Source organism: Lampetra fluviatilis, chromosome 9, assembly GCF_964198595.1.
Source record: "Lampetra fluviatilis chromosome 9, kcLamFluv1.1, whole genome shotgun sequence".
Classification (NCBI taxonomy): Eukaryota; Metazoa; Chordata; class Hyperoartia; order Petromyzontiformes; family Petromyzontidae; genus Lampetra; species Lampetra fluviatilis.
The window spans coordinates 4,886,913-4,911,366 of NC_136283.1; the positions used below are offsets into that span (position 1 = coordinate 4,886,913).

General features: G+C 45.0%; 1 protein-coding gene across 5 annotated transcripts in view; it reads right to left on the bottom strand.

The window, feature by feature from the left end:
- The window catches only part of GBF1 (golgi brefeldin A resistant guanine nucleotide exchange factor 1), a 167,906-nt gene that overhangs the window by 77,100 nt on the left and 66,352 nt on the right, over positions 1 to 24,454 (bottom strand). For all 5 annotated transcript variants that reach the window (XM_078859624.1, XM_078859627.1, XM_078859626.1 and 2 more), the window contains exons 5-7: positions 20,075 to 20,193; positions 8,597 to 8,705; positions 4,275 to 4,335 (exon numbers count right to left, since the gene is read on the bottom strand). In XM_078859624.1, coding sequence (XP_078715750.1) covers positions 4,275 to 4,335; positions 8,597 to 8,705; positions 20,075 to 20,193 — 289 coding nt within the window. The remainder of the gene's footprint in view (positions 1 to 4,274; positions 4,336 to 8,596; positions 8,706 to 20,074; positions 20,194 to 24,454) is intronic.

The following is a 24,454-nucleotide window of genomic DNA, read 5'->3' on the forward strand; positions in this document are numbered from 1 at the left end:
AGAGATTTTCCAAAAACAACCAAATGGGAATGTATTTCTTTTACAGTCCACACTAGTCTAAGTGTAGCTGAATGCTATAATTTGTGCCATTACAGCTGGTGGTGGCCTTAACTAAAATATTAATATTTCCATAACATGCCAAAGAGACCATGTGCCTGTTTTCAAAACAATAATTTTTTTTGACAGCTCTGGGCTCTTTAAAAAAAACACACAAAAAAAACACTTGCAATGCAAGGTCTCGAAGTTAAGAGATGGAGGCTCTTGTACTCTGAATGGTTTTCAGGGTTCCATCTCCATGCAATCGATCAGCTAAACCCACCGCTTGCATCAACGACGTTAAGACACGCAATGCCATTGCTGCTCTGCCCGCGCCATGTCTTCGTTTGCGCTGAACGCACCGACGCCCGAATAAAAGACACGGCTGCAGGCCGCTCAAAATGCTGAAGACAATTTGCACACGAGTCGGCAACAGGACAGTATTCACACGTTATTCACGACCTTGCTGTCCGTGATTTTGGCGATCCGCTATCCGTGGGCCAATATCATTGTCCGCGAAATTTGCTATTCACCAGCATCTCCGGAACATATCCCTCGCGCGCCGTGAATAACGAGGGAATGTTGTCGTGCAAAGAGCCCTACTGGTCAAACTTGCAACGGGCCACTTAAGTGTGACGGGACAATGGAAAACCTAACCATTCATTTCGGAGAATGTACAAGGCGGAGAGAGCATCTATTGAATCGTGTACTAGCCTCTCAAATATTAATACCTCTCCCGGTTTGCACGAGGCCACCGTCACAAACAACATGCTCGCACACCCTGGCTGAGCCCCAGTAAAGGTTCGGTGACCGTGAGCTGAACTTTGCTTCAACAAACCTGCCTACCTACCCCTTAACCTTATCTGAACTCTCAAAGGGCATAGGCATGTCTCCTACTTGGGTGTCGTAAAATTACAAGGCATCCCATTTCCATAACGCTGTTCCAATGTCATTCCTCACGGTGATACTGCGATGTGTTATACGGGCTTAATTCTAGCGAGCGATGCCACTCCTCCTCAACACCGCAATTGCTATAATGACAAGCGGGCTGTGACTTGCACCTTGCTGTCTACAGGATAATTGCCTCGCTGTAAAATTATCCAGCTATACTAACCATTAGGCTGGATATCCTAGTGGTTAGCGAAAATACCACCAAGCCAGTTTTCATAGGTTTAATGGTCTGGATTCTGTTATTATCCAGGTGCGTTGCTTTCAAGTGGATGTTAAAGGCGCGAGGACAATAACGCGTGATAATAGGCTTTGTGTGGCTATGTCATGACTCAAATGTGCCACATTTCAAAATGACTATCAAAGACAAGTTCTGTATTACAAAAAAAAACTGCTGTACAATTATAGGTATTTCAGAGGATCTATCCAGTGTCAATGTTGTTATACTAAATAGCATGATGGACATTTCAATTTATTTTACAGGAAATAGCTACAACACATACACGTTAAAGCTCCTTAACCACGCAAATTTCCCCGGTTTATTTTGTACACATTCCAAATTGGCACTTTTTTTTCTGAAAGTCAATTCAAACGCCATTCAACGTCTATTTTAAAAGAGTCTTCATTGCCGATCAGTCATTAAGTTCTGAAATGTATGTATTTTTTGCAGTTACTTAAAAAATAAAACTGCGTACTGAGAAACACCGCTAAATGAAACAAAAGGAATATAATATTTAGAAAGAAATGTTGATGTAAAATATTAAAATAACAAATGCATTATTTTAATGATTTTTCCTAAGCATGGCATCATTATTCCCCAACAACAACAAAAATTGACAATCTCAATATCCTTTATTAAAAATGAATGCATTCAATTGCACTTACTATATTAGGTAAACACATTCTAATGCCAAAATCCATATGCAATAATCTGTCTGCCTCTCTTGCTCTCCGCCACTCCTTGGTATGTCCCATTCAGACGCCGAATGGAAACACCCCTTTATGTATTTTTAATCGCACTTTGGGTGGCTAGAAAACTACTTTTAGGCTTGCATTAGCTCCCGATCAATATGCAAAGTAGAAGAAGAAAAAACTAAATCATTTGAAGCCTTCCGCCGCGACTGACGAGGCAAACAATGGGGAACCAGTATCAGCAGCCGCGTTCGACGCTGAACGCTGGGGCTGGCTGGAGTTGCACGGATCGGACACCTGATGGAGCCATGGTTCCTGGTTGTAAGGCTACTACTACTCCTCCTCTCCAGCAGAGCAGGAGCTGCCCCTTCTCCTCCACTTCACTTCAGGGCCACACACTCGCTAGCTCAAATCGTCGCGCACCACTTGCCTTCACTCGTGCGCGCGTAGAGCCGCTTCTGGACCCTGCCCATGCCATGTGTGCCATTGAGATTATTTAACCGGAGTTCTCCGCGATGGTCAATGCAGATTTGCTAAGGTAGGAAGCATAGGCGTGGGAGCACAGATGTACAGCACAACAACAGATTCGCCCTACTTGTGTCTGATGCCCAACATGTGGCTCAGCAGTAACATCTGCTGCGTGCATTGGTCGCCCGTACAAGCTTTCAAAGACCAACACGATTGGGCGCATTCCGAGTGATTTGGAAATTTTTTTTCAAGATTCTCCGAGTTTGGCTCCATGCCTCCAAACATGTGTCCACCCGTAAAATGTTGTACGTGATACAAGTTGTTTTTATAATTATTATTTTTTGGCGCCGTCAATCGATGACTGTGAAATACACAAGGCGCTGAAAACAACGTTGGGGCCAACGTTGATTCCACGCGCACGGTGCATGGGGAATTCACAAAACCCATGGCCCAGTATCACACCAATGCAACAGCAGCTCCTTTGCTCCAGTCTAGTTCCATCCAGACACCCCTGAGATGACGGATATAATAGAACTGCAAGGGGCTTTGTAACCTCAACGTTGTACATCCAACGTTCAGGTTTGGTATGCGTGCCATTCTAAGAGCGCAAGGCTACTACGAAGGCGCTGTGTTTTAACAGTCTGTTGTAGTTTCACAGTAGGGGGGGGGGGGGGGCGATGGGGTACGTGTAATCTCAATTGAGTACATTTGCAGGTAAGTTTCTTCAAATGTGGCAAAATAGGACGATGTTGCCAGCACACATAATGACTTACTCTTGCAAATGTCACAAGATCTTCCAACGTCCACTTCTGGCAAACTGCCTGATGAAGCTGGTTGTAATTACCAGCGAAACGTCGGACTCCAATTGTGAATGTTATATAGGTATACTCTCCAACACACAGGGGTGCTGAAGCCGTAACAAACTGGCACATTTTGTTTACATGACAAACCTTACTAATTGGCTGTGAAATTAAAATTAATAAAAAATAAAATAAAAATCACGACGTTTCGGAGGCAACACAAGTATCAAGTGGTACAGCAAATCTGGCTGTGACGGTCCCATCTGATGACGGAGACTTGTGCTGCCTCCGAAACGTCGTGATTTTTATTTTATTTTTATTAATTTTAATTTCATTTTTTACCTACGTGACTTTACCGAAAGAACTAAGAATACGTTAATATTTACGCAATCTAATCCCCCCAAAAAAACCTTTATTACGAATAATGTTGGTTGCGAAAGCCTACGTGTTAAATTGGCGTATATATATTTTTATTTATGCTGAATACGCACAGCAGAAATTACCAAGGCGGCCCCTGCTGAGCTGGAACCACTTTACTTGATACAGCAATCGTGCTGTGACGGTTCCACCTGAAGACGGAAGCTTGTGTTGCCTCCGAAACGTCGTGATTTTTTATTTTATTTCTATTATTTCTTTTATTATTTTTATTATTTGTCTTTTATTTTTTACCTATGTGACTTTACCGAAAAAACCTAAGAGTATGGAACCACAAGCTTCGGCGGAAAGTGGGGGGAACGCGCTTCCGATGGCCCACGTCACCACCGTTCGGGACGCGCTGCTCCTCCGTGGAAAAAGTGCCCCAGTAGAGACCATGGCTGCCGGCATTTAAAAAGACGGTTGCCGCATCGCGCGCTTTCAGATGCGCTTCTGCGGCCGTCTGGAACGCTCTTCCTTCCGATATTAGGAAGCCACTGGAGCTAAGCACTTTTAAATCATCTAGATTTAAAACTAATTTCTTTAGAACTGCTTTTTGTGTTTAGTTTGTTGTCCTTCCCCCGCACCACCGATTAGCGCCGTTGGCTACATATGGTGTGAAAGACGTTCAACATATGTACATTGAGAAGCTTCGCTCAAGCGAGCTGTCCGTTTCCTTCGCCTGTGTTAATTTACCTGGCGAAGAGGAGCTGCACCATATCCACCAGCGTGTGTTCAGCGGATTTCCTCAGCAGCTCTGAACAAAAAAAGCAAGTTTAAAAGCATTTGAGAGCTTAATTCAGAGGTGCATAACTAGTAATATACAAGGAGCTTAAAATAGTTAAAAGTTTATGCCCCAAGAGAATTTCAGCACACGCTTACAGAGTTTATACATTTGGAAGTAGCAAACCAAATAACAAAACTGCGCAAACAATGCTGATAATGTTTCATGTTTTACAAAATGCGGAAATTCTGTGAGAACACAATAGCCCTTGAAATAAAATCCGTATCCGTAAAGACGAAATGCAAAAACTACGCAACATAAAATAAAATATCCAATATGAAATGACCAAGCGCACGGCTTACGACAAAACACCTTTATATAAATAACTAAATACCAACATATCTATTTGCACGAAAATAAATACGGACTCGCTCGCCGTACGATTGAATGGAAGTTGGAGATTGCAATGCAAAGACATGCAGGCAAATATATAAAATATACAAATAAGGGTTTTATCAAGAGGCCTGACATTATCACAGATCCCCCGGGGAGAGGAGGCGCAGAGTGATGGGGAACGCATCTGTTTACTCGGGATTACGCCGCCAATATTGGCAGCAAGCGGCACGAGCGCTCGGCGGCGCGGTAATAACGGGCGCTTCCCAACGGGGGGCACCAGAGAGTGCGAGCTGCCACAGCGCTGGTGCTCACTCTGTTTGAGAGTGGGATTAGCCAGCCAATATTTCCCCTGCCTCGAGCCCTACCACAATCTTTATCCCGCCCCCTCTCCTTCCCCCCCCACCCCTCCCCACCACAAAGAAAACTCGCACCCCCGCACGCATGCACGCACAGCCAGCCAGCTCGCCCGACCCCCCCCCCCGCCGCCAGCCCCCGCACCGCGGTCCCCACGCCGCGTGCAGTAATAAAGTACGCCTCCCAAAGGGGGCATCGGCGCACAGCAAACACCAGGGTCAGTTCCAAATTAAAATTAACTTTCATTACCCATCCGAGCAGGGACTAAATTACTTTCATTAACGCTCACGGTACCAAAATTATTTTTTTTCATTTCATCTTGGAGCCAATTAACTACAGTCTTGTTTGTATATTTTATAAATATGTCAAAAATGTTAATGTTATTTCATGAACGAAAATTCTTTGTTTATTTTTCTCAAGGCGAAAGATATATTTAGACGAAAGAAATTCCCTTTGCATGTTCAATTACGATAAGCAGATCAGATTTCCAAAATGAAGGGCCGGGTTTTACAAGCGGCGTGACCGTTTGCTTGAATCAAACTCTGAATTAAGCGCGAGGGTAAAAGTTTGGAGAAAACCACTCTTGGCGAGCACGTAGTTAAGAGTCAGGAGTGTTTATTTGAAAAGGTTTGCCATGATGCAAGTAGAAAAGGCAACATTCCACTTGCAATCCAGTCCAGGTGCACAAGCATTAATACAAAATAACACCGCCTCCCATCGCTCGGTAAAAAGGATTTGCTTTGCGCTTTTCTAGCCGATTTCACTTATTTATTTCAACATGAAATTTGGCCCAAACGACTCTGTGTGTTCCAGGCTGAGGTTATTTAAAAGCAGGGATGTTTAATATAAACATAGCACAAATGAGTGATGTTGCCATATATTTCATGTTTACTCAATTTATACCGATACTAACTCAAACAAAAGGCCCGTACGAGTCAGAATAACATCCATTAAGAAATAGGAATGCATGTCTTGTATTTGTCGTGTTTTGCTGTTTACCTGTAGTCAAGAAAGTTCCTTTGACCTCTAACAAGCATTGGGTGATGCACTCTCCATTACCATTCCCAGGTCAGTAAAGGAAATTCAAAATATAGTTTAACAGGGACCAGCCAACACAAAACAACCACTGCCAATTTCCTGTCAAATGGTGTTCTTATTTTACACAAAGGATGGTGGGGGTGACCTGAGCCAAAATTGTCCGGGGCATTAACTCATGATTTCACAATTGGCAACAAGGCATTCAGAAAATGAGGGAATTAAATTTATCCAGAGGTGAAGATTAATGTAGGGCTGCAAGGTGATCAAAGAGATTGCAGTATGACAACGGATTCTTCAATCTATCTGTGCGAAGATTTGAGTGTTACACCCCCCGCCCCCACGTGTGGATTTTATCTGGGCACCCCAATTTCCTCGCACTTGTGAAAAATATATGAATGAATTGCAAGATCCTCCGAAAACAAAAACTTGAGACTCAGTGAGGCTTTCGTGGGTAAAGGGATTTTTAAAAATGTATTCTTATTATTATGGTAAACACTATCCATTGCAGGGACACGAATGTTGTCCTTCCCCCACACCTCTGATTAGCGCGGTTGGCAATGTACAGTGCGAAAGAAGTTCAACATACATAAAAATGAAAAACATATCAGACTCTTGTATACATAGGGCAGGTATTGAAGATGGCCCGATAACAAAATTATGAAATCAAGTATTGAACAAGAAAAGGGTGGTTGAGACTCATGATGGAATGGCAGCAAATGGTGGGAAAATCAAGGAGCATCACGCCAACTCCGCTTTTGGCTCACCATCGAACAAGACGTTCACTGCATTGCCCGCATTCAGATGCGATTCTGCGGCCGTCTGGAACGCTCTTCCGATATGAGGAAACCACATATCTTTAGAATTGCTTTTGTGTTTAGTTTGTTGTCCTTCGCCCCGCACCACCGATTAGCACGCTTGGCTATGTACGGTGCAAAAGAAGTTCAACATATGTACGTGACAGTCGGTCCACCCCAGCGATGGAGCAATGAGTTTGACTCCTGTGGATTTTTGCATTGCCAGACCATGACGAATGGCGAAGGCTTGAGGCGGCCTTAATCGACCAAGATAAATAATGGATGTGCAGGTATCACATTTGCCACGGGGTAGAGACTTATATTCTTGGGTCTTTCGGTAAAGTCACGTAGATAGGTTCAAAGAAAATAATAAAAAATAACAGAAAACTACGACGTTTCAATCGCAACGCAAGCGCTCGTCTTCAGGAAAAGGGGGGTTTAGCTTCCAAGGGAAACTGTTTATAAGGGTTTGAAATGGGCGTAGCCCAAATGTCAGCAGCCAATGATAATGTAAGTGTTCGGCAACGAGCCCGGCGGTGGTCCGTTTTCCACCAATCAAAGGGGTGCCAGGTGAAAATGAGCATGTTAAAGAGAGATTAGCATGTTAATGGGAGATGGCAGAGCTGCAACCAAGGGGTCGGCACGCGAAGTGGCTGTGAAAGCGCAAGTTTGAAATGGGCGTAAAGTACAACTAACATCGGAAGATGGTAGGATGGGAACATTATAGCCAATTATGACTTAAACTGGTTGATAACGTCCTTCCAATGATTGCTCAGTTTGTACCCATCTTCTCGGTTGAAATTGTGTCTGTGTCTATATATATGGATGGCTTCATGAACGAATCTTTGTTGGTAGCCAGTGGGCTTGCAAAGTACCTTCATCAGAGGTCGCAATTGGGTACCCGATACCATATCCGATACCCGGCTACCCGTACCCGGCCGGGTATCGGGTAGGGTACGGGTAGGGTACGGGTACCCGTTTGCGACCCTGGTGCGGCCGGGTACGGGTAAGGAATCAAAACCCGTTTGCGACCTCTGACCTTCGTCTTAGAGGTACTTTAACATGCTAATTTTCACCTGGCAGCCCTTTGATTGGTGGAAAACCAACCACCGTCGGGTTGGCTGCACACCACATATATTATCATTGGCTGATTGTGTTGCAATCGAAACGTCGTAGTTTTCTGTTATTTTTTATTATTTTCTTTAAACCTATCTACGTGACTTTACCAAAAGACCCAAGAATACGAATTCCTGCAGTCACGAAAGCTTTAAGTCAACGGTAGAGACTTGCAGCAAGTTTTGTACCATGGTACAACAGGGCACAAAAATGTTTGAAAAAAATTACACCTCAGAGTACAACTCAGTTGGCCAATTCTCTACACACCTAACAGCATACGGGGCGACAGGTCTGATGGAAAAGCCGACAAAATCTCCGCCTTTAAGGCAAGCGCAACATCTCTGAGCCTAAGCACTCTCACTCACCCCTCCCCGATTACCATGCCACCCTCCCCCACCTCCAAACAACCTAACACAAATTAAAGCTACTGCAGTGTGCGGTAGCTTAAGACTGTGCAGTAATAACAGCAGTGGGTTAAGTAGCCCTACAGCATCGCTAAGCACATCGTCGTATGGATTAAGAGTCTGTGTGGGCGAGTTCTCTCTCTTTCTGCGTGGAGCAGGCCATTCCCAGCCGTGGCGGTTATCGGGGCTTACCGCTGAGGCGCGACTCGAAGCAGATGCGGAAGCAGGACTGCATGATCTCACACACCGACTCGTTGGTCAGGTGCGACCCCACCGGTGTGAGCAGCAGCATGCGCAGCACCTGCAACGGAGACAAGGGTCAAGATCCACCGCGGAGCCAACACAGACCGCTGGGGGCAAGTGCTGTTAGCGAGTGCGAGCGAAGGCCAGCGAGGCACACAGTGGGGTCGTGTGGCTAGCACCGCATGTTGCCGTTATCCCCTAATACCAAGTACTCATTTGAGGCTGAATTGACGTAAGGAAATGGCCCAGGATCAGCTCATATAGAACATGACACGAACGTAAGCCGTGGCCGGGAATCTAACTCAAGTAACTGGGTTCGAGCATAGTATGCTAACTGCTGGACCTGCAAGAGCATGCAGAATGGTTGAAGGGAGTCAGCCCTGCATGAAGAAGTGGCACACATTGTGTGTACCTATTCTTATTTGAGCCCATTTAGGCAGCAGAGAAGAAGGATAGTGTACATCTCTGGTGGCATGAATTTATCTAATGGGCAAGCCACGGTGACGAGATGTTAACTCCCTCGCCTGGTATGCAGGAGGTCGTGGGTTCAATCCTCACCCCGACTCCTTCAACATTTGGAATTTGCATGTTCTTCCCACGGTCGCGTGTATATTCTCCGGGTCCCCCAGTTTTTCCCTCCACATTTAGACACGTACGTTTAAAGTACTTGGCTGCTATAAATTTACACGTGATAAGCCACTTTGCTGACATGTCATTTGTGGCCAGCTCAGTGGGCCTTACCTGGTAAAATAAAAAATACAGTTTTAGTTGTTTACCCTTAAATTCAGTTTACTGCAGTCCAGACTCACAGTCCACCTCCGATTAGCACGGTTGGCTACGTAGGGTGCGAAAGAATTTCAAAATATATACACAAGCATCTTAAAAGTAAACAAAGTGGCTCTCCTTCAGACAGAGACTGCAATGTACATTCACTTATGTAAGGGGTAAGTAAATGCCTCACTCTCACACTCGTGTACACGGGGTTGTTAACTGTACACCCCTTAATGGGAACACAATTATCTATCCATACTCAATAAGATGAAATCAGCTGCAGGTGCGCATACACGTTAGTGTCTTGCAATATGTATTTATATATAAGCTGATTGTCAAACAAACACAAAACAATGAGAGACACTGCATCCTTGTTGGCTTGATTACAAGGTACCCTGTGCCTACACTTACACAGCATACAAATATACTTGATGAAAATAAATACAACCGGGTGTCCGCACAAACACAAAAGCCACAATAAAGTCTCAAAGGCTGTCAAGCGCAAGTGCTGATAGGGAGCATCGCTTAAAGTCAGCGTGGCACAAGAAGCGCTGCTCTGGCCTGCAGCCAGTGCTTGCGTCAACACCACCGCAGCAGGCAGTCATGTTACGCCGGGTTGATCTCGGAGAGGTCAAAGTCAGGTGCAGATACCAATCGCTTGTGACTTTCATGGCCAGGAATCGAACCCAAGGCATTAGCATGAGACGCAGGTGTGCAAATCGCTTCGCTACACCTTCGACATACACGCTCACAAACATACATGTCTCTCACATGCGTGTGCGCAAGGAATCACGTGCGCGCAGAAGTCGAAGCTAATTTTTGGTGTTGTTCTTCGGGATGTGGGCACCGCTGATAATCCAGCGTTTATTGCCCATCCCGAGTTGCTCTTGAATTGCTGGTGCCCTTGTGACGACTGTGCCCCCACAATGCTCTATGCCACGGAGTTCCAGGATTTCTGACCCAGAGATGACGAAAGAGCGGCGATAATTGTTCAAGTGTGGACGCTGCCGTGACTTGATGTACACGCAAATGCAGCTATGGGGTGGGGGCAGGGGGACATGCTTCACTCACGGCTTAAAAGCATTTCCTTAGGAAACACCTCCAATCCCCTGCAGGTTATTTATTACACTAATGAAAAAAATACGGGGGTCCAGCAGTGACGAGACGATTCCTGCAGGAATTACGATATCTCCTGTGGGCAATAACCGTGAAAACATTTTTTTTATTCCCTTTTTTAGGATTCACAACAGGGATTATGTCACGGAAAAGAGCGGTCCAATAGAATGCCATTCATGTGAATGGAGAAGCAGGAATTTATATTGCAATAAACGAGATTGTCCGAGAGCCTGCGAATCACCGAGGAGAATCGCCATTCATTTCAAGGGCAAATCCATGAGCCTGCACCAGGGCCCATTAAATATTCCCTTCTTGCTTGAATGGCACACAGGACCTGGGGTAGAACCGCATCACAATTCCAGATTGGAAATTATGAACGTTCCACTACTCTAGTGTCCAGCAGCAGTATCCCTGTCGGTAGCAAATGTGTATACATCCATCAAGCATAGGAATGCATGCAGATATGTACATTTTCAAGGTTTTAATGCGTATATGTACTGGTTCACACTAGCTGACATTATGTTACTGCTTTCGTTTATATTTGGGAAATATGGCTGGAAATAATGAATGAATTCGGCAAATTGATAGCATTCCATGCTCAAATTGCCCGGAATGTGCCCAGTCTTGCCGGATTTCGGAAGTTTCAGCAGAGATGAGCGCGCAAGGTTGGTTACTTGGACAGGAGACCATCAGGAAATTCCTGGTGTTGTGAGCTTGGGCTGTGCAGTGACCAGGAGATGAGAGGAGAGCAATGGATATTTAAAATCTATCTCTCTGGAGCCATGAGTTTAACTGCCTCCTATGCATGGGTTTTCTCTGTTTCCTTCCACATACCAAACACTCATTGTCAGAATTTGCCAAACACCCCAATGTGGAACCCTCCTGGAAGAAGAAAGGTCTTGAGACTCAGTGAGGCTTACCTGGATTAATAAAGGGCATTATTATTTTTCTTCTTATAACACATGTTTAAATGTGCATCTCGTAGTGTACGGGCATGGAAACAAGCCACTGAAAGAAATGCCAGTTTTTTCCCCCCCAGTGTTTGGAAGGAAAAAACAATCTAAAATATCAGGCTCCACTCGAAAGGGTGAAAACTCACGCCAGAGTCAAATTTCAGCAGCGAATCCCCCCCATCTCCTCCCCCCCAAGCCCTAACACCCACAACTCCAGCACGAGCGAATGCGTTGTTTTTTCAGAGAAAGTGAAGCGCGTTTATCCGGTGCCTGTAGCGTACAGCTCAAGGATAACCAGAATTCTAGATTTGAAGCTTTCGTGACTGCAAGGAATCATATTCTTAGGTTTTTTCGGTAAAGTCACGTAGGTAAAACATCAAAATTAATGAATGAATTTTGATGTTTTACCTACGTGACTTTACCGAAAAAACCTAAGAATATGGATAACCAGAAGTAGACCGCAGTGATTGTTGAGCATTTACTACGGCCTGCACAAAAAATATAGCACAAAATACAATCATCGGAGCCGGGGAGGGGGGGAGTGAGTACAATATTCATTGAAAAATTAGATGTTCGGAGCCATATCAATGGCTTGATTGAAATGTTATTGGGATTCTGATTTTACATAACTGGCCTTGATCAAATTCTAAAGAAAAGCTTTACTCTAACTAATCCCAGCTTAAGCATGCTTACTCTTGAGAGTGCTTTCATATTTCTAAAGATGCCATAAAATAGGGTTGTAATGTTTTACAGCAGAATCGTAAAACAAATATTCAAAAACTACATGTAAAAAAACTTAAAATAATTTACTAATTTTTTCCCCTTTCCTGCTCCTTTCACTTTTTTTCTTGTTGTCGTCAATAAATCCTCACGGCTACAGCAAGGTCTTTCCAGATGTGTAAAATAATTACTCAGAGCGGAACCACAAGCAGAGAGATCACAGTCACGCTGTCTTCCCCACACACAGTGGTACGCTCCAAATTACACACTGCACACCTGCACATTTACATGGGGACCCCGTGTCTGCACAGGTGTGGATCATACCACCTGGACGTATGGGGTCAATGTGGCACCCAAACCATCATTCATCTTGGTGCAAAATCCATACATACAGAAATATATAAATAGGCTTGAAATACCGCAAGTCCTGTATGTATCCACAGGACTTGGGTCCTACAGTCTTACGCTCCTGAAATCAAGCCGCTCGTACCTCACTAAAAAAATGAATGCAAAGGGCAAATTGTGGTTTCTCCAACTCTGCCCAAGCGTTGCCTAAGCCCAATGCAAAGCACATGTGCCGGGCCACGACAGGATGAAAAACGAGGGAACAAATGCGATATGCCTGTCGGAGCGGGCGGCGTTAGACACGCTCGCCACGGCAGGGCGCGAGTCACTGCCACCTGCGAGCCAGGCGAGCTGCCCCACAGCTTGTAGCCCCCACACAACAACAGCTCCTCCACCTGTGAACCAGGCAAACCGGCCCACAACTCGTAGCCTCCACACAACAACAGCTCCTCCCCCTGCGAGCCAGGCGAGCCGGCCCACAACTCGTAGCCTCCACACAACAACAGCTCCTCGCCCTGCGAGCCAGGCGAGCTGCCCCACAGCTTGTAGCCCCCACACAACAACAGCTCCTCCACCTGCGAGCCAGGCGAGCCGGCCCACAGCTTGTAGCCTCCACACAACAACAGCTCCTCCACCTGTGAGCCAGGCGAGCCGGCCCACAACTCGTAGCCTCCACACAACAACAGCTCCTCCACCTGTGAACCAGGCGAGCCGGCCCACAACTCGTAGCCTCCACACCACAACAGCTCCTCCACCTGCGAGCCAGGCGAGCCGGCCCACAGCTTGTAGCCTCCACACCACAACAGCTCCTCCACCTGCGAGCCAGGCGAGCCGGCCCACAACTCGTAGCCTCCACACAACAACAGCTCCTCCACCTGTGAACCAGGCGAGCCGCCCCACAACTTGTAGCCTCCACACAACAACAGCTCCTCCAGCTGTGAGCCAGGCGAGCCGGCCCACAACTCGTAGCCTCCACACCACAACAGCTCCTCCACCTGTGAACCAGGCGAGCCGCCCCACAACTTGTAGCCTCCACACAACAACAGCTCCTCCAGCTGTGAGCCAGGCGAGCCGGCCCACAACTCGTAGCCTCCACACAACAGTTCCTGCAGTCGGCGTGAGCGCAACAAACGCCGCCAGGAGTGCGCAACTGTCCCTGCTGCTTTAACTTTGCCTCGTTTTGTCTTTTCCCAAAATGTATCCTGGTTGTACTACCGGTGTCATCGTGAGATTAAGTAGCATTTAGATCTCTTGCAGAGGAGTTCAAGCCATTTGTGTTCAGAGTGGAAGCCCATGGAAGCAGATACCACAGAACTACTTGTGCGATGCCTTCACATGACCACTCGTCCACACAGTAGAGGAACGCACTCAAACTTTCTCACCCACCTCACCACATGAGAGCAATGCTCGTTGCCTGACGGTAAAAGTGAAAATGTTTAAGTCTCAGATCTGGAACACTGCCGAATTAAGTGCAGAATACAATTTTACGTGGTGGGGTTTTATAGCGAGTCATTGTGAATGAAATCATCAACTTGCTACACTTAATCACAGATTCCATGGGAACCTAATTTGCCAGTAAAAATATGATAATTGTTTTTTTACCCTTCGATCTGGCAACAAAACTGACACCTTTTTACAAGGAGTCATGTTTGCATAGACCGCAATACCTGCAGTCATAATGCAAACAAAATACATAACTCTGATAATGTGCACTGTCCTTGAAGTTGATTGGTCCACACCCGAGACTAGGCTCTAAGGAAAGCTGTCTCGGGTGTGGACCAATCAACTTCAAGGACAGTGCACATTATCAGAGTTATGTATTTTTTTTGTATTATGACTGCAGGTATTGCGGTCTATGCAAACATGACTCCTTGTAAAAAGGTGTCAGTTTTGTTGCCAGATAGAAGGGTAAAAAAACAATTATCTTAATCACAGATTGTCTGAAACCCAGATTCGAACAGAGTATCTCAGCAGTGTCGGTCACCTTCTAAAGATTCCACTACCCATTCCAGGCTTGGTCAGTGGCTGCAGTGCTTGAATAGTGGAAAAATAAGTAATATTTAAAAAAAAAAACTTTTATAAAAACAGGCTTTTAAGAAATGTACGAGTAATGGCAGAACTCCACGACTCCAGGAAGTGGCCCCGAAGTTTGCCGTAACGTAAGGGACCGTGGCCAATTACAGCCAACGTCAGTTGACCGTGGATAATTAGACCCAAGCCGAAACATAACATATATAAAAAGAAAGTAAAGAAATATGTATTTTTATATTTTTTATGATAGAATATAGTATTGTCATCAGTATGACATATGTATACCAAGTTTGCAGTCGATACCACATTGGGAAGTGGGTTAAAATTGAGTTACAAGATTTGAGGATACGACAACAACAACAACAGAGTGAGTTAAATGAAAGTGTGTAGAATACGTGTGTTTGGAACCCTTTCACTAAGGTCCTGTTTCAGTGGCAAGACTTGAAACTGCGACCGAGAGAGGTATCATCACTGGAACCATGGTGGGACCTGTGTTGAACAATTGCTATCGCAGCATTAATGCAAGAGCTAAATAAATTGCAAGTGAGAATGAAATCATCCTAAGTCGTGAATAGCCAAGAGTGGATCTGCTGCATTGGTAATTACCTTGAGCACATACCTCTGCAGATTATAACAGGCCGAGTTTAAGCGGCAACAACTTTTCTTTTGAAGGCACATTTGAACAAAAAGTTTACTTTGATCAAGATATAAAGTTATGCACTAAAACATACAAGTGAATATCAAGTGAATAAAAAAGAAATGTTTGCAACAGTTTTCAATCCTGAAACTTTCTTCGATAATACTTCTCCACCAATCAGCTATGAAAACCAAACATCAAATTCATGCTCAACAAAAACAAATTTATATACCAAAGGAGACGTGCACTGGACAGCATCTAAAGTGGTTGCGCAACACAATGCAATGTGTATATATAAAACTAAGGATGCTGGATTCAACACATCTCACAAAAGTACTATAGCAACACAGGCTGATAGGGGCACCAAAAATTGCTAAAAATTACGATATTTTTCATTTCACACACACACACATTTCGCTCCTCGCCACCAAGGTATGCTAATTGACAATTACAGCGACACCTAAAACACACAAATACACCTGTAGAGCAACAAGTGGTCGCACTTTTTTCTTCTGTGCTCAAATCTCATGGTCACTGACCGACCTGCACAGGGCCTATTGTTTTACATTAATGCCACAGCAATTACAGGCGGCAGAAAAAGTGTGCCACAATCGGCCAGGGCCAGGTATTGTCCCTGCAGCCGCCTTAATCCGAGTAATGGCAGCTGCAATCTCAGAGCTGTCCGCTGAACAGGCAGAACGATTACGGTAATTGCCGTTAACTGTTCGCAAACAATACCGTGTCGGGTGTCTGTGCCGCCCCATACAGACGCGCCCCGGCTCCGAGTTTCCTCCCACGTGGAAAGGAGCTGCTATGCTAAAAGTTTTAAACACACAAAGACGAAGATCCGCCATTTACAGCCTCGTAGACTGTCGGGGAGCAAAAGTGCTGTTAGCGAGCGGCCTGTTAAGTTCAGGATGGTGGATGAGGGAGTGGTGTGTGGCCTCTGTCCACCCTGCCTGGCCACCTTCGTCTCCCCAGTGTTGATGCATCCACACAGTTTACTCGCTTAAGGCTGAGTTGACCAAGAGGGAGGCCAAAGAAATGTTGAGGCACCACTTGCCACTAATAATCTCTCACCCCCCCCCTCCCCTTGCGACTCGATGGATTGTTACGGTTGAGGGCCACGATTCCATTCAATAATCAATTATTTTTCTATTTATTCGTGGTGAATACAGCGTCTCCAATAGCTGCACAGTTCCTGTGAACAAACTGCATACAATCACGTGCACGAAATAAACTGACTCACGTACACAGGATTCTCACGTGCATGCCTAGTGAGATCATTAACATCGATGTCAGGTCAAGTGCCTATTATCAATGGCCGGGAAACAAACAACTCGGTGCACCGAACACCGCACGACCATTCCAAACACAGGTAAGTAAGTACATGCAAAACTACTTGGTTAATTAAATTCGTAGGATCGAAGGCAGTGGGCAATAAAATAATGTCCCCTAACAGGGGAGCTTGCGAGCAGACACTTTCCAGCACGGCACACGAGATGAGATGATTGCGCAACATTAGCACAACGCTTATGCCACCGGCTGCTCATTTGAAGTCGATCTGACCAAATGGAAGTCGCTTCCAAGTAACGTTTCAGCCCACGGTTGGTGATGGGACTGGAGTTAAGGCTGCTTCACTCAGTATTGGGAGGTGTTCAACACCACCCAACTGTGCACCATCTGCAAGGTCAGATGAACAGTGAAGGCGATCTGTGTGCATGCAGCCTACATGGCACACCTGCTCATTATATGATTCACTATATGCACAGCGTAGTAAGAAAGAGAAATGCACTATAATTAGCATCTTTGCTACATCAAAAAATAGTGCCGTCCTCAAAGTGCTATGCAACTATTTACCCAAGTTACATCGATAAGAGGTTGAATTACCGTACTTTCATTTGATACTTTGCCAATCTTCTGTAAGATGCTCCCATGTTTAATCTTAAGTAATCATTTGCATTATCAAAATATATTTAGCTTTCCAGCTTGTTAATTTGTGTTGACTGTTGTGGTTACATTTTTCTTCCACGTGCAACATGTAACGTGGAATTTGTTTCATCAGGTGTCCCCCTTGCCAAACCAACTCTAGTTGTAATGGGCAAGTATTTATATACACGCACAGCCCTGTGTCATTTGCACTGCTGGATGAGGGCCTCCACATTACGTGTAGGACACGGTGTTTTTTAACCACGCTGGGCAATGTGGGTTGCTGAGGGTGGGACCCAGACAAGTCAAGAACAATGGAGTTCACTGCAATTACGTGGTTCTAAATAAAGATCAAACGATCGAATGAACTATCGTATGCTTTAGAAGTAAAAACTAAAGGTAATTATCGTCCGAGCTTCCTTTGCCAACGTCAAATCTAACCACGTGACCGTGAACCCGCTCGCCACGAGCATCGGTGACAGCCGGATGGCGCGTTGCTTAGCAATGAGCGCCGGCGCACATCACCGGGACGAGCGGAGCGCCGCTAATGCCAGCAACAATTGCAGCAGGTGACAGAGACATCAGCGCAGTCTTCAAAGTCTCCGTTGTTTCATGTTCGTCAATATTCACTTGCTTCGCCACCGCCATTCATCCCCACTTTCAAACAAATCTTTAAACACTCTCACCCGTTATTACATTTTTAATCTTTTTTAGTTTTTGCTTGCATTGTTTTGCTCCCATTCTCCGCTGCCCTCTGATCGGCGAGTGGCAGCTGAACGGCATGAGCGTAGCATTGTTCGGCGTGCCAGTGGCCAACAAGATCACACGTGGCCCGAGGGTTTTCTCCCCCCGAAATTTGGTGTGCAGGGTACAACGCCAGGCTCCCAGGAATGGCGAGGTTAACATTTAAAAACCACTAATGCCAAGAATGCAAAGACACGTAAAGATATATAAGCATAATAAGCCCCAGCGAGTGCAACAAGTGGAATTACATACTGTTCTTGGCAGCAAACCTAGCAGACTTGTTATGATATTATGTTCTTTTTTTTCTATCAGTATATTGCGCCTTTCATTTTGCTTTGTCTCTGTTTATCCGTCAAAGCCTCGCCGATTCTCAAGACTTTGTTGAGGGTGATCCTTCTCGGGATCGTTTGCCCGGTTCCTGTTTTTGGTCAACTCCTTTTATGATGAATCCGCAGACATTCGAGCGGCGCACATGCAAACTCCCTCACAAATACTGCCTCGCAACTGAAAAAATATCAAACAAGATAGAATGTCATGCGATGGCACTTCGGCTTTGAAGATGAACCGATGCCGCCGTCCCAAAGGGGTTAACGTGTGTACTTTCCTGTCGCAAGGCGGTGTTTGCTATCGACGAAGGTTCCATTATTGCGGTGTTCACCATTGTGGGCTCGCTTTATTTAGTTATTTAAATAAGCGTGCCCGACTTCATTCCGTGCAAGGCCGCGTTTAATTTCTGGCGAGCCGCTATGAAAACGTAAAAGGGAGAAAAGCGGCCGATATCGTCTAAAGCCACGGCAAATGCAACGCGACACCAACCGTGAAACGGTGAATGCAGAGCGGGAGGGGGGGGCCTGCACGGCTATAATCCGACACTGGTTTGTGGTACATGATATCGGCAATTAACGTGGGCGCTTTGCTTGCACCGCGAGGTCCGATTACACGGCCACACACGCAGGGATGCGCAGACAAAAGCGAACGTAAACAGCGCGGGAAGGGGGGGGGAAGGCAATCAGACGCGGGCTGCAAAGTGCTGTGTTTACTGTGCACGGTACAGCATTGGGAGACTTGTTCGTGACGCTTTAAATTATTCCATGGTCAAGATTCATTACATAAATACGATGTACTATTGAGTCATTCGCTAGTTTACTTGTTCAAAGCAGCGCTCGGTCGACGGCCTTAAAAAAATATATTTTCGATGTTATATAATAGAGTTAAGTGTTCAATAAAAAGCAACCCGGTGTAGTTGTGACTGTTGAATTGAGACAAAAGGGAAATGTGCATTTTGAGACAAACAAAAAAAAGTAACACAGAAGCCCAAGGCAAGGCACATTGTTCAAAGGTATGATGGCCAAGGGCAAGAATACAATTATGTGTTTGAGAGCACATCCACCAAGGAGACTGTAGATTGACAATGGTTGATAATTATAATGAGTTTACAGCCCTTAATTAATCCCGCTGATGGCTTCCCCTTGCCGTGTGAGTAATGGGAGTTAATTGAGCATACTTCACCATGCTGGTCAGTGCAGGTTGGTGAAGGGGTGGGAAGACCAGGTCAAATTATATGACTCGGATATAACTCACTACTTATGTTAACCATGGCCAGGGAAAGCAACTCAGATAGCTGGGTTGATAGCAAAGTGCAGTGAACACTGCACCAATGTAAAACCACTTCCCAGAGTATTTTTCATACACGTAAATAATCTCACGGATTTCAAAAGGAAGTCAAGTGAATTAATGATAATCAGACGTACCAGGCACTAGATTATGGATTTACACACAACAGTCCACGTCTGGTTCCATAGAGCATCCCGAGATGCGGATCGTATTTAGACGCCCTATTAATATAAACCGTTTGTGTTGTTGTTGTTGGTGGTGATGGAAGAGAAACTAAATTCCTGCACGAAAAGAACACCCCGTCCCCGAAGTGCTTGTGAATGGTAAAAGATCCTGCGACACTCCTTACAACAGCAGTCCATTTACGCCAATTGGCCGACAGCCAAATAAGCCGTAACGGTAATGAGCAATGTGGACCACCGCCTAATTAAAAGGAGGCTCCCTCTCTAAACAAGGGCCCCGGTGGCCCACACGACGGGACCGTTGCCTAACCCCCCTTTGCAGCCGGGGGGGGGGGGGGGCTTAGCGGACAATATGCTCAGCGCGATAGAACGCTCGGGACGGCACCTGCAGAATCTTCATGAGCACCACTTCATCGCTGGCTGGGTCGGTACCGACGAAGCGTGCGTGCGTGATGGCATCTGCCATGTTCTCTGCCGCCGCCGCTGCGCCATCGTGCGCTGGGTCTGCAAAAACAGGAAGAAGAGCAATAGCATTGGCAACACTGGAGCTCAGCACTTTTAAATAATCTACATTGAAAACTAATTTCTTCAGAAGTGCTTTTGTTGTTTAGTTTGCCGTCCTTCCCCCGCACCTCCGATTAGCACGGTTAGCTATGTACTGTGCAAAAGACGCTCAGCATACATTTACTTGTGAATGGAAACGATTTCGTGCAACACCAATGCATAATGTTGTACAACAGCCATTGCCAGCTTTAGAATAATTCGGTGATGTTTATGATAAAGCCGAGAGGCCGATAGACTAACAAGAAATGTTCTTAATATGGAGAGACGCAGAATGGAGTTCTCCTTCTAGGTGCTTTCACCCATAATGTTGCACAACGCATACACATCTGGTAACCAAGCAGCATTTGTTTAAGAAGTCTGACTCGACAGATAGAGACACAGAATTGTCGAAAAGAGTGGAGAGTTTTGCGTTCTTATGACAAATGCAAAGCCAATCGGCACAGACTAAAAGACAGAAAAAAGTGTATTATAATTATTTATACGTGGACACACAAAATGGATATCGGTGACGCATCTATATGATTAACGCACGAGAACGTGGCCATTACCCAACAGAACGTGTATCGTTACACAACAGCATCGCTGTGACACAAGGTATTTGTTATTGCACATCACCTTCAGCATTGCACAATATTTCCATTGCGATACGACTGCAGCATTCCATATCCTCATCCTCCACCACGGTGAGTGCAGCCATTACGGAACGACATGTCCATTCCAGTGACGTTGGACATTCAGAGGAGATGAACCATGGAACGTAAGCAAGCGGTGATGATCCCCGCCAACAACACCACCACCCTGGTCCCTCGCCCTTGGACAATTCCTTGAATTTAGATAACATGATGTCTGCATGCAATAACCCATTCTATTAAGTCGAGTTTAACCATGTTATTTGTCATGTAAGCTGTGTCTTGTTGGTTCTGTATCGTCCCTTTCATTACTCTCAGGCTCCATAATTACTGGGTAATATGAATAAGTCGTAAATGATTGCTGCCCATGTGAACGCTTCCAAGCATGTCTCACACCTGTGATTAATGAGTCATTACACGTCTATCGGAAAGTATGACACTTTACGGACTGCATTCAAGGGCAGCAGACGTAAAATGTTGCCACAATTCTGTATAAATAAAGCCCAAAGTAAGAAGGCCAACGAGATTATTTCTGTCATGGGCTTTGCCATCTAATAACTTTGTCCTCCAAATGAATTACTTCCATCAGCCACAAGCAACTTATGTTAACACTATCAGAGTTAGTTTAATGCTAGTTGTATGACAGAAGAGAGCATTTTTTGTCTTAGTTTCTAAAGGATGAACGCACAGCATAAACATATATTTGACCTGATATGAACATATCAGCTGGTATATCACATCCTAGACTGAAATTGACACACCTAAGCAATGGCTTTTGACACCTCCTCCAAAATACTAATTTGGCAATGGTAATATCTGTCTAAATGTGGGTGCACTCGGCATACGCTCAAACAAATTACAGCCATTAAAAATACATCATTTTTTGGCAATTTAAGCGACAATAAGGCACATCCACTGGATGTGTTGCTGTTTTGGCAAAGGTGGATTTGCATTATTTTTAAGTGATTTGTTGCCAAAAAACGTATCTGCATTTAGCATGCATTCTCATACCCGCTAACAGTGTTGTAAAGCCTTAATGGGAATTGTGCAGATTAGGGCCGGTGATTGAAGGCCAGATGAACTCCATTTCCCTTCCCTTTCACCCCCATCACGCCTGAACCTTTGCATTAATATGTACAGATAGGAACGTATTAATAAAGATGTTATTGCATGATCCCATACTCAATATTGCAGAGCTCCTGATCCACATAAGTCGCCGGTAAATCTAGATGTATTAGAAATTCCAGGCGGAGTGCGCTGCAGGTAGAATATTAAGTGGACCGCCAAAGCCAGTATAAATTAGACATGGGAGGGTTATGAAGGAAGAGCAGAACGGGGTGATCAACTGAAATGTGGTGGCATTTAGACGATATATAACATCATATTTGTGTCCTCGGCGGCGTCTGTTCGTTAGCGGAGAAACTATTTCTTTTCGAAGGCATCGCCTCATGAATGAGCTTATGGGCTTTATTCTGCAAGCCGCCTCAGCCTAGAAATCGACCAGCGGCGGTGGCGGCGGCGGCGGGCACAGACGTGACCTTTTGAAAGCCCTCGCCGTGGCTCTATTAGACGCCGAATCCTCCCGCTAAATTAGCGATCGCTATGCCTATTCATGCACAGCGAAATCCCCACCCCCCCCCCGCCCCCCCCCGGCAGATTAAGGTGTTTCTCGGCAGCATGGAACCGCCGTTTTAGGTGACAAATTGGTTTGGAGCCAAGAGCAAGATAATAAAGACAATATGGGTGGCAGGAGTCTATAATGGAGTTTGGGATCAGGACGGATTTGAACGTCTAATACACAGGGCCCTGCCAAGCGAGCAATTTTTGTGGCTACCACACCCCACCTGAATCTCCTTCACACGTTTTATTACCACCTAGGAGTGGAGAAGGGCCTCCAGGTTTTTAGCGATGCCAGAGGTGTAACGGCATGCAGTAGTGTTTTTTTTTGCAAGGTGGGCGCTTTCGCTATGATCCCCAGCCCTCCCACCGAGGCAGCCCAACTCTTCATACCTGGCCGTCCTTGCTCTAGGCTACGTCGAGATTACAGCGCTAAACCTGCTGACGTTTAGGCCACCGTGACTTCGGTGTAACATATTAGGCAAAATCTGGCCGCGGGGAATACGCTAATGTGCAGTAAATTGGAGCGATTAATGGGGATTTTCCGCCTAATTAGAAAGCATTGTGCAAGAGGGCTAATTACCGGAGCGGCTAGCGGTGAGGCCGCTTACGGGATAGGCATTCTACGGCGGAGGGCGTGCAGTTTTGCCGTGAGCATAAAGAAGTTGGTGTTACAACCTTATCCACGCAAATCTGTACACAAACAGCACCGTCTCCACAGAGAAACAATTTCCAGTCCGCTTCTCTTTGTGGTATTCAGATGAAGCTTGGCAGTGTTTTGTTTTGTTTTTTCTACTTGGGAGGCCATTGGCTACAATGTTACACATGTCAATGACAGTAAATACAATTCTGCGTTGCAAGGTAAGGTTATTTTTATAGGAATGTTATCAATTGTACTTAACAGCACTTTTGAAAATTGTTAATTGTTTTTATCAAGTTGCCATCTGGTCGTACAAAGACACATTATTACATTTCTTTGCCTTATGTTTCCTAACCCACGACACGTGCCTTCACAATTTTAAAGACGTTTATTGTAAACATAAAATTGGTATTCAATTTAAATTAAAAAGGCTTCAACAGGAAACAAACAATTAATTAATTCTCTGAACCTATAAATTACTTCTAAATGTATTTACTAAAGTAGGTTTGTCGACAAAAAAAAACACACGATATTGTTAAGAGATAGTGAAATTAACTTGAGAAAATTTACAAGAATATGCAGAACAGGTGTCAGACCCTCACTGAACCATCATCCTCATTAGTCATGACCTAGCCACTGATGGATAAAGACTTCCCCAAGCCGTCGCCGACTCTCAGTTTCGTGTCCGCACAAAAATTTGTCCATTTAGCAAAATGCGTGCGCATTACACATTTTTTCATTATTATGATTGCCCTCTTGGGCATGTACCATCCTTTTGCTGCCATTTCATTGTGAGTCTCAACCACTGGCCATCATCATTCTAGCCAGAGGTCACGTCCCCCCCAAAACCACTTCCTTTTATTCAGTCATTTTGTCTCCTACTTGCAATGTTCTCTGATCCATGCATTCCTTGTCTTGTTTATCGGTGTGATTTCTAAGCATGAACCTCTCCCCGATGCTTTCTGCACTTAAAAAAATAAACAAAAACGTTCCTCTTTCTTCCTTAACACACTGGGTGCGTTGCTTTTCACGAATAAGTTCAATTTGACTAAAGCAATCCAACCTGCCTCTCAACACCTCTATTTTATGTTGATCTAGAAACCACCTTTATCAACTACCCTAGGTACACATACTCCAGGTGTATCCCTCCAAAAGCAGTCTTCAACCAATCACCAAAATTGTTCTACATCACTTTTTTCTCTTTCATCTTGAGCCAAACTGTATTTAGCCGTCTTTACTAAGTTCAACAATATTTTACTGTGGTTCATTGCCCTTTGGTTATCATATCAGGAATAGTTCATATTCTCTCCATTTA